This window comes from Olea europaea, chromosome 5, assembly GCF_002742605.1.
Source record: "Olea europaea var. sylvestris chromosome 5, O_europaea_v1, whole genome shotgun sequence".
Classification (NCBI taxonomy): domain Eukaryota; kingdom Viridiplantae; phylum Streptophyta; class Magnoliopsida; order Lamiales; family Oleaceae; genus Olea; species Olea europaea.
Genome location: NC_036241.1, coordinates 1,879,374 through 1,893,738, shown reverse-complemented (window position 1 = coordinate 1,893,738; position 14,365 = coordinate 1,879,374). Strand labels below are relative to the sequence as shown.

Below are 14,365 nucleotides of genomic sequence, written 5' to 3'. Positions count from 1 at the left end.
TTAAGGGAGCAGTTTGCAGATTCAGAGCCTGAAGGTCACTCGGTTCTAAGAATACAGATTTAAGATCAAAAGTAAGGTAAAATTATTGTCTTTGTTAAATTTAGAAAGAATTCTTCTAATATCTTGAAAGAATTGTAGGGATTATTATTGTTCATGTTTGCAAAAAACTTATCTAAATATGTTATTATTCATAAAGTTTGCAAGGAATTATTTGAATAATGCCAGGTTATACAATTAAAGGATTAGATAATCTGTTAGATAGATTAATGGAAAAAATAGAAAATATTTATTCTCAATTAGAGATTATGGATATATTATCAAAGGAATTTGATAATCTTAGTGAATTACATGACAATTATATTACAGATTATGCTAATTTATTAGATCAAAGGATGAAATTATATATTAAAACTCGAAATGAGAGAAATAGAGGAATTTAAAACTATCCCAATAAATTAAGGATATCTTGTGCAATATATGATAAATTATTTCATTAAGGGTATAATAGACATTTTATCAAAAATGAATAGTAGCAGGTCATTTATAATAATACCCCAAGAAGATTCGACTTAATACTAATTTATGGAGGGATAGATGAATGAAAAAAAAAAAAAAGAAAAAAAAAAGATGAAAATGAAATAGTATTGAACGTTGGGAGAATAAAAATGGCACTTTAAATTGTTACATAATGCAATACAAAGGATACTTAGATCTAATTAACTATTTTTAAACTTTTAAAGGTAAATTTAGTTTTCTTTATTTTAGAGTTTCTAGAAATCCTTGGCCTCCAGGGGCTAGTGATGGCAACGGGGTGGGGGCGTCCGCACCGCACCGCACCGCACCCCACCCATCTTAAACGGGACGGGGCAACTTTTTGCCCCATTTAATTAATTAATTTATTTTTTTTTTACATTTTGAAAGTTTCGAATTATGTTATTATTAGAAAATAAAATACAAATTCAAAATGAGTTTTTAACGAGTAAATTGTTTAGAAATAAAATTATTGTTAAATTTTTTTTTCACGGGCTGGGTTCGGGGCGGGGCATCCTTGCCCTACCAACCTGTTTGGGACGGATTTTTTTTGTCCCATTTGGAGCGGGGCGAGGTAAATTGCCATTCCTACGAGTGGCAGACCCTTGCCTATAGGGGGGACATGTGTCCCACATGGAAATCCGGGAAACAAGAGGCATTAGCCTTATTTTCTATAACGTAACGCTAAATATATTCACATTATATTTTTTTTAATAATGTCACATTGTAATTGCATAAATAATCACTAAGCTTTACCCATTATAACACTAATTTTCAACATTCCATTAGTTAGCACATCTGTCCAAAAATTACATAAAGATGGAGTAAAAAAAGACTCATTTGTCACTCACATTTTAAAATTAAATAAAAATGACAAATATAAAATTGCAACTAAATATTTATTTCTTATTTTAAAGTACGCTAACCAAATTATTGGATGGAAAACGTCAACAGGGAAAAGATGTTCTAAGTACTAAAATGTTATAGATAAGAATGAAAAAGTTGAAGACATAATAAATGTGATAAAGAATAAAGATTAGTGAAATTAAAATAAGGTGCATTTTTTAAAAATGTGATATAAATATATTTAGCTTATATATAATAGATGCTAATATTAAAATTTTGTAAATATTTAATGTAACATCGAGGTATTTTCCTAATTCTTTATCATTATCATTTTTAATAAAAAATTCTTTTCATTGTCATAGAAAAATATTATCAAGAAATTAACAACCCATTTTCTTAAACTTTTCTTTATTTTTATTCTTTCTTTTTCAGCACTAACCTACCCCAGAAATCATAATGCTTTTGCTTTAGAGTCTAATCTTTTTCTCAGGTGGTTATATAATTATGACAAAAAAAGTTTTCAAATAATTTGTTATTTTATGAAGAATTTAAAGGGAAAAAAAAAGGTTCCAACAAAAACAGCAAAGTAAAAGAAATGGTTGGACATTGTTCCCTCAAAGTTGAACCTTATGTTTTAACATGACATCGACCTTTCCAAGGAAAAGACCGGAATTTGAATACAATGTGAAGCTATCATGTTTCAAATCACAAAAAGCTTTGTCTTTTGTAATGAGTTTTATGAAAATATTTCATCATTCGTCTTTAATTTATTTTTTCAGTAACAAGTTGGTATTCGCCTTTAAAAAAGAAGTAAGAATATTTTGTTATAGTTATGCAATTAGTATTGAATAGAAACCATTTAATTTTTTTGGTTTTTGACTTGTCACCTTAGCGTCGTGATTATGTACTTCATTAAAAATTTTCAATGTTAGTACTCAAAATGATAAAATCGGTTTCACAAAATTAGACATTCAATGATAACATGATGATTAAATAAAATTTTGGACGGTTTTAATCGCTTGCGACTGGCCGTGCATCCATACTGAAATGTTGACGATCATTCTTTAGTTTTTAAAGATTAAGGACTAACTTACTTATGAGGCAATTAGATCGGGACCAATAATTAAAATTTTCATTCAACTTTCTTAATTTTGTCACTTTCTATTCATATACGTGTCTCATTTAGTGAAAGAATGCAAAAATTCGATAGCTTCACAACATTTGCATCCCATAACGCGTCATGATATAGAGTATTAATAGACGATTCATGCATAATGTATAAATTTTAAATTAAAAATGATTTTATACAAATGTATATTGATTTTGTATGATTTGAATTTCGAACACTTCAAGCATGTTTTGTATGCAGTAAACATTAATGCAAAACATTGCACAATGATACAATTTTAACTTAAATTTTTTATTTATAGTTATTATTATTTAATGCATCATGAAAAACATGCAATTGGATCCTTCAAAAGTTAGGCAGGGAAGCAAACTTTTGTCCATCCCAAGTCTATTTAACAAAGAACGAGTGGGCACTCCAAATTAATGTGCTCATTATCTACACCCAATCAATATTGAGACATGATGTCCCCTTCTATCATTCGCATACCATTCGTATATGGGCACTAATTTCGGATACAACTTGTAGAGTCGTCCATGACCATTAAGAAATAAATCCCACATTAAATAGAGATAAAAATACTAACCAAATTTGAGTTACTATTCATAATAAGATTGTTATTTTAAAATGAAATTTCACAACTATACTATAACATCGGAGCTCATTAAATTTCAATTAACAGCTCAATCCAATTAAGACTAAAATATGAACACATAAATTTCAAAATTGGTATTGATCAAACAGCTACCAACTTGTCAGGGTATGTTAAAGGGTAAATCTAAAAAATATTGACCAACTTATAAAAGTTGTGACTACTACTTTAACCAAAATTAACATTTTAAAATGAAATCAACTAGCTTAATTAAATAATTGTACATTTCCACTAAAAACTAAAACAAATGTCCTTTCAACTCACAAATATCATGACAGAATTAAGTGTTTTATAAATACTTAAAACAATCATAATGAGATTTTATTCTAACTTTTTGGAAGATAACCCAATTAAAGAATTTTATATGCATTTTGTTTTTTATAATATTAGTACTCATTAAGAGATCATATTAAAAAATAGGAGCATTGGGATCCTCTATGAAGCTTTAATTAGCATTAGTAGTTTTGAGGGGTAGCCTTGTTTGTCTTTGCCCAACATTGGCCCTCACCTCATTCAAATTTAGTTGGGATGATAGATAAGCCATAAAAAATTTATTATAAAATATCACTACATTATATGAGGGAGATGTACACTTGTAACTCGTTTAATAAGATTGAATGTAAAGTATTACATAAATTAAATAAAAAAAAGAACATTGGTAGATAAGTCTTTTGGGTAATGATTATGAGAATTGATTTTTTGATCGTTGGAGAAAAAGTGGATCTTATTTATGAGTGAAGAAGTAAAAAATGAATGCTGAAATAATGAAGTAATGGTTAAACAGTTGATCTTTTAGCGTGAAATATTGCCATCAAACGGGGGCCAATTGAAGAACATTCGTGGCTTGTTTAGTAAGATCGAATGTATAGAATTAGATAAATTAAAGAAGAAAAGTAAGTTAAAATTTTATCATTAGTGTTCAATCTTATTCAATATTGTGTACTAAGCATTCATGGAAAGTATACATAGGAAGTGTAAATAACAATTTTACATTGTGTAAGATTTAAAGCTTCTTAAAAAAGAGAATGGCTGAAATTAAGTGAATTATATTTCAACGGTAAAACTAAGATAACAAAAATAAATTATGGTTGCTCTTAAAGCTTGTTATAACCATAAACCAATCAACGAAGGATTTATTTATTATTTAATTTCAATGATTAAGTTTTTTATTTGGATAAAAAAAAGAATGATGATCATTTTATGACTTGTTTTATTTTTAATCTGGATTCTATTTTCTTTGTTAGATATATTAAAAATTAGACAATTTGCTGATTTAATCCAATTTTAAGATACTATTATTATCGTGATTAAATGGCAAACCGCAATTAGTCTAAGACTCAAGTATAAATATTATTTAAAAATAAATTTATTATCTCTTTAATAGTTTATATTTTTAAATAATAAAAAATTCTATATAATATCAGATCATGAAAAGAATCAAAGTGACATATAAATTCTACTATTTTATGTGTATATTGAATGACAATTTTCGGACGATTAGTAACGCCTAAATGAGGTCTGTGCGCCTTTAGGTATGCAATTACCTAGTGTCAATTAAAAAAAAAATTTATAAAAATAAGCGAATATCCTATTAAAGTTGTGTCTAACGACTATTGAAAAATAAAAATTATCGTTTTTGCATCATACTATATTTTTAAATTATATGGAATAAAATAGTCTAATAGTTGTTAGATATTTTTCATCATTTTGCATGTATTTATTTTTTTGTTTTGCGAATGATTTGCAGCTTCGACTAGTGTTTGCTGCTGCGCAACGGGGATCAACCTGCTCGGTCAGGTCGCTAGGGTCGAGGGGGCAGCGGCCCCTGTGGGGGCTCGGGGGCAACACCCCTGAAAGAAAATTTTATTTTCAAAAGTTTTTGAATATGTGCATCTGTTCGTTTTGACTGTTACTTCCAACAGATGTGTTCTTCATTTCAAGGGACATACCTATTTAAACGGTTGCCTCAATTTCTATAAATTTTGTGTGAATTCTCGTTTGCAAAACACATTAAAAAAATATTCTTCTCTTTTTCTCTTGGCATCATTAGTTTTTTTTTTTTTCCGAGTGTCTTCTTGGTTTGATCAAATATTCACAATTTGAATCAAAGGCTTCCATTGTATCTTGAAAGATATTTTCTATCATACCCCAGTCATGACTTCGTTGGATAGGGGAGAAACATCTCTTAAAAGATAATATTTTTCGTGCTTTGGAGTTCAATAAGTTTTCAGATTTTCCTACATTTTTCACAACAATAGTTTACTCCTAAATCCTAGGGTAGAAATAACAAAATTCTTCACTCTCGACTAGCTTGTACAGGGTGTCTTCAATCTTTTCATTTCATTTTATTTTTTGATTTAATAATATTTAAAAACTAAAAGTATATTAAAATGTAAAATAATTAACATAGTAGTAAATGGGACATTTTAATCTCCACCCCAGTCATCTCTCATCCCGCAGTCGAAGCTGCCACCATTGTAATTCCTACCTCAGGGGTGGAAGTTAGACGTGCAAATATCGAATACATGTTCATGTTGAGACAATTATTTTGTACATGTGCAATGAATTTGCTACATTAGATTAAATATGTGAAAACGTGTTAGGACATTTGAGTCAACACGAAGCATGGAACATGCCTTGTCATGAGCCATACCCAACTGTAGGGTTTGAATGGTATGTCTGAATCATTATGGACTATCTAATCAAGCTTATTTAAAAGGAAAATCGGAAAACGAAATGGCCAACTTGAATTGGGTCATTCAAACTTACTTTACATCTCTTATTCGAATAGACATGTATCGACTCACATTAAAACTAGACGTGGCAATTAAAATAGCAAGTGCATGTATGGGATTAATATATGTGGTTGACCACGGAAGTGCATGTCACGTTACAAGACAATGGACTTGTCAATCTCAAATATGAGCATCATACAAAGTCATATTCCAACTAAAATGAAATTAATTTGGATACTTGACATACAAAATGAGTTTTTATTTATTTTTTATTTTGTCAAATTTGTGAAAAACAAAATTACTTGTAATGCTCAAAGACATTCTTAGTGCACAATCAGTCATTATTTGTCTATTATTCTCTAAAATTTCTTTTTTCTAGCTCATTTTCACAATAAAATATTTTATACGTAAACTTAAATTTTTTTTCTAATTTTTAACTAGACGTTCTTCAAAAATTTATGAGGCGTGTTGGGTGTATAGACCCAAATTTCACAGACCTATTACAGATGTCTCACAATAGAGGTGGGGTCGTAATTTTTTTGGTCATTTTTTATTACGTTGGATTCCACGTGAGGTCGAGGCATGTGAAGCTTTCGATTTTCTCCTGCGAAAATAATTATGTACACTGAGAATTGTTCAAATATTATTTTTCCAAAAAAGGGCTCAGTTACAGACCTTGACCCCATCATAATTGACAAATGCAAAAATATACCATCATCGTTAATATATTCTGACACGTAGCAGACAATTATTTCAATTTTTCAATTAGGGTTGAATAATGATAAGGGACCAAATTTAGGGTCAATCGTCTGTTTGGACATTGCATATTTTAAGGATCTGAACAAATTTTCTTCAAAGGAAGAGAAGTATACCTATTTCCAGCTAGTGGTTCGAACCACAGTAGAAAATCAGATACAACAAAAACAAAATGTGGTGGTCGGTGGGGTACACTACAATATAGCTATTTGCTTTCTCTTCTGTTAGTGGAAGAATTAACCTATTTGCACAATCATAATTGAGAATGTTTAATGTGACAAAATTCGAACAGTTGATTTAATTTTTTTTTTAAATTTATTTCAATTTTTCAATTAGGGTTGAATAATGATAAGGGACCAAATTTAGGGTCAATCGTCTGTTTGGACATTGCATATTTTAAGAATCTGAACAAATTTTCTTCAAAGGAAGAGAAGTATACCTATTTCCAGCTAGTGGTTCGAACCACAGTCGAAAATCAGATACAATAAAAACAAAATGTGGTGGTCGGTGGGGTACACTACAATATAGCTATTTGCTTTCTCTTCTGTTAGTGGAAGAATTAACCTATTTGCACAATCATAATTGAGAATGTTTAATGTGACAAAATTCGAACAGTTGATTTAAATTTTTTTTTTTAAGTGGATGAATGTAATGATAATTGTCAAACTACGTTTAATGATGTGGGCCATATCTAATTTTAACAATCGTGTTCATGTTCAATACCGTATACCAAATACAAATCAGATAAGTCCCAAGATGGTGCCAGGTTACCATTATCATTCACAAGATATGTTTCAAAACTCACCCAGAAAACAATAAAATTTCATCATCTTTCCAATCTTTTTTGTGTAAGCTGTACAATCAATTATTCAATTCCCCTCCCACCCACTTTTTGAATCTTTTTTGGGAAACACTTGCTCCCATACTAAATCTTTACATACACCAAAAAAATACTTCAAAGAAAAAAAGGAGCACAAAAACCAATATTTTCCTTGCGCATCAGTCGCACAATGAACTTACTCCGGTGAGGGCAGAACCAATAAAAGATAAACTCAGCCATAAGCAAGCTTTGGTTCTTCTTGCTGCCAAAAACTCTACCAACCCAACATCATACATCGGTAATGACACGAGCTTGACAAAAAAGGAGAATGGTTTCGATGTCTACATTCACGGACTTGTCTATTCCAAACTGTCTTACTTCATTGATCCGAGCTTTCTTGCTTGTCTATTAGACCTGGCTTCAAGATTCACTTAAGGTCTCGTTGTAATCATCTATCCTCTTCAAAGATTCTCCTTATGAAGTCTCGAAATCTTTTGGAATATAGTCTTGGATCAACAGCTGAGATTAAGGTGGGGTCGACCTGTAAAGATTTGTATGCATGTTCTAGTTTCTTGCTAATATCGTAGTCTTGTAAAATGTCGATGATCCCAAAGTAGAGGACTACTTCGTATACTTCACCACTACAGGAAGGAGACGAATTGCTAAATCGACCAGGAGTGTACTGAACAAAATTACTCCTTCGAGCAATTCGCTCTGCTCGTGCAGGCATGTTGGCCCCTAGCCTGATCCATGGTTTCCTGGTAAAAAAAACAAATCACATAGAAATTCACATATGCACACAGCACTAGAAAAAATAAATCAAGAACATTTCTCAAATGTGCAAATAATAAGTAATAGAACTTTGACAGCAGCAGAATCGCGCACCTCCCAAATTTGTCCAGGATATTATCATTTTGGAAATGAAGACCAACTAAGAGACTATAATCCATGATTCTCTCTGCCTCTAAGAATTCACAGTCTAGATCAATTTGTCTGTCAAGATAATAGCCAAAGTGAGAAAATGCCAAAACATGGTGGAACAGAACGATATATGAACAAGAGGAGAAACTAGACTAACTTGATTAATTCTTGATACCAATAGTTTGGGAGGCGGAACACAAAGTTTAGGTCGAGGTCCTTAAGAGTTGTGCTTTCATCAATCTCTCTATCAGACTTATCACTTGTTCGACCATGGGACGATCCTTTCAAATCAAACCTTCTATGGATTCGATACTCTGAGCAGAACAAGTTTCCCATCACAATGAACCGTGTCTAGTTTGTAATAACATAAAACTAATTAGTCATACAGCAGATACATTTCTGATAGCAGAAGAATTTTATTTTCAACATCAACCACATACCTTGACGCCACCCACTGGTTTGACGCAATGGACACCGTAGAACTTCGTGACAAGAGAATTTTTATAGCGACAGAAATGTTCGTAATAACTTGGAAGCATCTTAAGAAGAACCTGAAGAAAATAGATTACCTAATTTCAATTAGCAAATTAATAAAGTTCAACTGAAAGACCTCTAACAAATATTTTAATTACTGCCAATTACGCTGTGATCATGATCATAAATCACATCTTTTTCATACTTATACAAATCGAATAAATTGGTAACTAACCTTGACTTCAGATTTCTTCACTGTTTTGATCATAAACCTGTCGTCCTGAGTCAAGTAAAACAAACTTCCACTTTTCCCAGGGGATGAAAGTTCCCTCAAAGCATCGCTTCCACAAACGGCTAGCATGTAATCAGCGGGATCTACTTGAAATAACTCCCTTAAATGTCTGAGAAACCCAATTGAGCATTAATCAGTTCAGAATGCAATCAATGACGATTGCTCTAAATGCTACTATAATTGTTAAGTACAACATATTCACATATATGAAACTAAAAGATTAACTATTGAAGATCAGCATTCTAACACATTCAGAGCCATATTTATGTGGAGTGTTTACCTAAACACCACAGGACAGTAATCCTTCCACCGGAACTCCAAGGATTGATGGGACGGTGTAATTTTTGAACCTTGAGGAGGAAACCTAGTCCAGAACTTCTCTTTAGGATCGAAATCGCTGAGCTTAAGATCCCGGGATATGGAAGCATGCTTCCCAACAGAATACCTAAACAAGAACAATTACCAATTCAATAGAAATCAAGTTATACCAACACCCCTATGCTTGAGAAATTGCATTATCAACATGATCAGATCAAAACACAATTAAATTTTACCTAATTCCCAATTGGAGATTAAGCATCAAAGCATAATTCTTATGCTCTTTAGATATAGTCTGTCCTGCCTTCTTCACTTCCCCACTAAAACTACAAGAATTCCTCCGTAATTGCCTCACTCCATCGTGATTTCTATATAACAACGATGCCTCCACATTATCGATAATATCACACGTTATATCCCCAGCCACACCCTCTGACTCCCAAATGCATATTCTTGGGAAAGTCCTCTCCATCAACCCCTCGTCCACTGACCACCTCTTCTTCCTACCACCACCTATCATTACATCCATTCTCTCCTCCTTTGCTACCAATAACTTATCATCAAAATACCTCTTAAATCCCTCCTCATTCTCATCATTTCCATTAACATTATTACAATTATTTGCAGGATAAAAAGTACCATTCAAGATTTGATCACTATCGATGTTTCTACATGAGTCTTTCGGCCAGCAGCCGATATAGCAACTCCCATCGGGCCATGTAAAAACCCCATCTCCCTTTGGAATCCCAGTCTCCCAATTCCCATCATATCTATTCCCATTGTTCCAAACTAAAACACCTCTTCCATGAATCATCCCATTCTTCCATTCACCAACATACTCATTCCCATTCCTCCATGTATACCTCCCCTGCCCATCTTGCAAATTCTTTTTCCATTCGCCCTCGTAGTAATCCCCATTTCCATAATGCTTCACTCCATATCCGTGCTTACGATCACCGACCCAGGAGCCCTTATACATATCCCCATCAGAACCTATGTAAGTGCCACTGCCCTCCATTCGACCATACTTGAATTCGCCTTCAAATGTTGCGCCTGATGGCCATGAAAACTTCCCTTTGCCACAGGCCTTCCCCTTCCTCCATTCCCCTTCATACATACACCCATCTTTCCATAGGTATTTACCCAATCCATGAGGTGTATTATTTGAAAATTTTCCAGAATACAGATCCCCATTTAGAAGCAGCTTTTCTGACATATCATCTGCTTTATCTGAAGGTGTAATTCTACGGCTCGTGAACTGAGATTTGTTTCTGGGCATAACGATAACTGATTTTGCTTCACTAATTGTAGCATTAATTGCTGAAATCTCACTGGACTTTTCCGATCCTCCCTCAAAATTCTCTTCGTTTTCCTCTAACCCATAATTTTTCTTACCGTTTTCCTCTTGGTGTGGCATTCTTCTAGGGAAAATGAGGTTTTTGAAGAGAAAGTAAGTAGGATTTGTTCAACTATTCCCAGTAATGTTTATGAACAGCTGGGAAATCCAGTTTCTGCACCATTTCTCTATTACGTATAGCTTGTGCCTTGTATACCGTATGGAATATGGAAGGTTTTGTAGAGAGAGAAACAGGAAACAGATAATTGAGTGCCTAACTGTGTGAAAGAGAAAGTGAGGAAAAATGTGAGAAGTGAATCGGCATTGAGTTAATTAAACGTGTGGCAACTCAACAATTACTTGCTGATTGAAATTTAAATTGCTACACAATATTCATTGAAATATTGATTAGTTTATCCCTCCATCACCATAGCCAATTTCATTTGTACAGGTGCACAAATATACCCACGTGGCAAATGAAAAAATGATGTGACATACAAATGTGTAAATCATAGCTATGTCATCAAAAATTTGTATTTTGTAAATAAAAAAACGTGAAATTAAAAATGGTTTTGCATAATCTTCATCTTTTGACTATTTACACTTTGATCCTTAAACTTTTATTTTCTTCCATTTTTAGCCTCTGTTTGTCATCCTTTTAACAAATTATATTGTTTGATATAGTAATATTTTTCGCCACATATTTATACAATAAAATATTCTACACAAACTAATAAAGTTTCTCTAAATTTTAACTACACATTTAAAAAAAAAAAAATACTATTTAAAACACTATAATTTCTTAGTCCTTTTTGGCTTATTTTTCCTAAATTTTATTATATTCATCAGTGCTGTCCTACAAAACATAATTTATATAGAATTAAGTCATATTCCAAAATACTTACCAACAATTATTCATGTCTGTGACTTAAATAAGTATGTAAAATGGACTTATCATTCAGCAAATATGTCAACAGCATTTGTTTTCAACATAGTTAGAATAGATACGTTTGAAAACTCATCACTCCTAATGACTGTTACTAGAAAGCTTGTTTCAACTCCCATACCTTTCCACTATATACATTCAAAAGCTACTCGTTTTCAGTGAGTAAGTGATAATCATATTTTAAATTTCAGTAACCACTCATTTATTTAACTCAGCGACATTATGTTTGCAAAATATGTATGAGCTATATAAATCGATTCATACAAGTGTAAATACAATAAAGTGTAAGTAATTGTATGTATAATACGACATTTTTTATTTGTTTTTGTTTTTTTAATAACGCCCTTATGAATGAGGATGTGCCTCTAATCTGAGTGTCAAAATGAGTGGACCAATTAGATGGAGCGACATGTCATGTTTTATAAATGTGTCAAGTAGCTTGAGTGAAACAAAAAATAAAATAAAATAAAATAAAATCAATTTACACTCTAAATTTACAAATGTATTACACATACATACTATTACAGCATGTACATTTTATAATTTGGGGGGAGGGGGGATTATGCACACCTAATCAGGGTAATGAGTTAATGGTAGAATCGATTTGAATAATCCAGTCTAAAAATAATCGCACCATTACCTAATGCACCCTTTTCCCTTCTCTTTATATATATATATATATATATATATATATATATATAAATTATTTCTAAGAATAAAAAATTGATTTTAAACATATTTAAATAATTTTATAAAATTACTTTGTTTTTATATAAAAACATATATAGGAAGTTGATATAAGCATCAAAGCATAATTCTTATGCTCTTTAGATATAGTCTGTCCTGCCTTCTTCACTTCCCCACTAAAACTACAAGAATTCCTCCGTAATTGCCTCACTCCATCGTGATTTCTATATAACAACGATGCCTCCACATTATCGATAATATCACACGTTATATCCCCAGCCACACCCTCTGACTCCCAAATGCATATTCTTGGGAAAGTCCTCTCCATCAACCCCTCGTCCACTGACCACCTCTTCTTCCTACCACCACCTATCATTACATCCATTCTCTCCTCCTTTGCTACCAATAACTTATCATCAAAATACCTCTTAAATCCCTCCTCATTCTCATCATTTCCATTAACATTATTACAATTATTTGCAGGATAAAAAGTACCATTCAAGATTTGATCACTATCGATGTTTCTACATGAGTCTTTCGGCCAGCAGCCGATATAGCAACTCCCATCGGGCCATGTAAAAACCCCATCTCCCTTTGGAATCCCAGTCTCCCAATTCCCATCATATCTATTCCCATTGTTCCAAACTAAAACACCTCTTCCATGAATCATCCCATTCTTCCATTCACCAACATACTCATTCCCATTCCTCCATGTATACCTCCCCTGCCCATCTTGCAAATTCTTTTTCCATTCGCCCTCGTAGTAATCCCCATTTCCATAATGCTTCACTCCATATCCGTGCTTACGATCACCGACCCAGGAGCCCTTATACATATCCCCATCAGAACCTATGTAAGTGCCACTGCCCTCCATTCGACCATACTTGAATTCGCCTTCAAATGTTGCGCCTGATGGCCATGAAAACTTCCCTTTGCCACAGGCCTTCCCCTTCCTCCATTCCCCTTCATACATACACCCATCTTTCCATAGGTATTTACCCAATCCATGAGGTGTATTATTTGAAAATTTTCCAGAATACAGATCCCCATTTAGAAGCAGCTTTTCTGACATATCATCTGCTTTATCTGAAGGTGTAATTCTACGGCTCGTGAACTGAGATTTGTTTCTGGGCATAACGATAACTGATTTTGCTTCACTAATTGTAGCATTAATTGCTGAAATCTCACTGGACTTTTCCGATCCTCCCTCAAAATTCTCTTCGTTTTCCTCTAACCCATAATTTTTCTTACCGTTTTCCTCTTGGTGTGGCATTCTTCTAGGGAAAATGAGGTTTTTGAAGAGAAAGTAAGTAGGATTTGTTCAACTATTCCCAGTAATGTTTATGAACAGCTGGGAAATCCAGTTTCTGCACCATTTCTCTATTACGTATAGCTTGTGCCTTGTATACCGTATGGAATATGGAAGGTTTTGTAGAGAGAGAAACAGGAAACAGATAATTGAGTGCCTAACTGTGTGAAAGAGAAAGTGAGGAAAAATGTGAGAAGTGAATCGGCATTGAGTTAATTAAACGTGTGGCAACTCAACAATTACTTGCTGATTGAAATTTAAATTGCTACACAATATTCATTGAAATATTGATTAGTTTATCCCTCCATCACCATAGCCAATTTCATTTGTACAGGTGCACAAATATACCCACGTGGCAAATGAAAAAATGATGTGACATACAAATGTGTAAATCATAGCTATGTCATCAAAAATTTGTATTTTGTAAATAAAAAAACGTGAAATTAAAAATGGTTTTGCATAATCTTCATCTTTTGACTATTTACACTTTGATCCTTAAACTTTTATTTTCTTCCATTTTTAGCCTCTGTTTGTCATCCTTTTAACAAATTATATTGTTTGATATAGTAATATTTTTCGCCACATATTTATACAATAAAATATTCTACACAAACTA

General features: G+C 32.6%; 2 protein-coding genes across 2 annotated transcripts; both read right to left on the bottom strand.

The window, feature by feature from the left end:
* Nucleotides 1-7,391: 7,391 nt before the first annotated feature.
* Nucleotides 7,392-11,159, bottom strand: LOC111394372 (phosphatidylinositol 4-phosphate 5-kinase 1-like). The gene is made up of 7 exons (XM_023020153.1): nt 9,708-11,159; nt 9,434-9,598; nt 9,097-9,262; nt 8,828-8,938; nt 8,545-8,738; nt 8,352-8,459; nt 7,392-8,224 (listed from the first exon to the last, which is right to left on the bottom strand). The coding sequence occupies exons 1-7, from the start codon at nt 10,886-10,888 to the stop codon at nt 7,915-7,917; spliced, it is 2,235 nt and encodes a 744-aa protein (XP_022875921.1). The 5' UTR covers nt 10,889-11,159; the 3' UTR covers nt 7,392-7,914.
* LOC111394124 (phosphatidylinositol 4-phosphate 5-kinase 2-like) lies at nt 10,941-13,990 on the bottom strand. Its single transcript, XM_023019900.1, has 3 exons — nt 12,515-13,990; nt 11,875-11,881; nt 10,941-11,081 (listed from the first exon to the last, which is right to left on the bottom strand). Exons 1-3 carry the CDS (start codon nt 13,711-13,713, stop codon nt 10,941-10,943), a joined length of 1,347 nt encoding a protein of 448 aa, XP_022875668.1. The 5' UTR covers nt 13,714-13,990.
* Nucleotides 13,991-14,365: the final 375 nt, after the last annotated feature.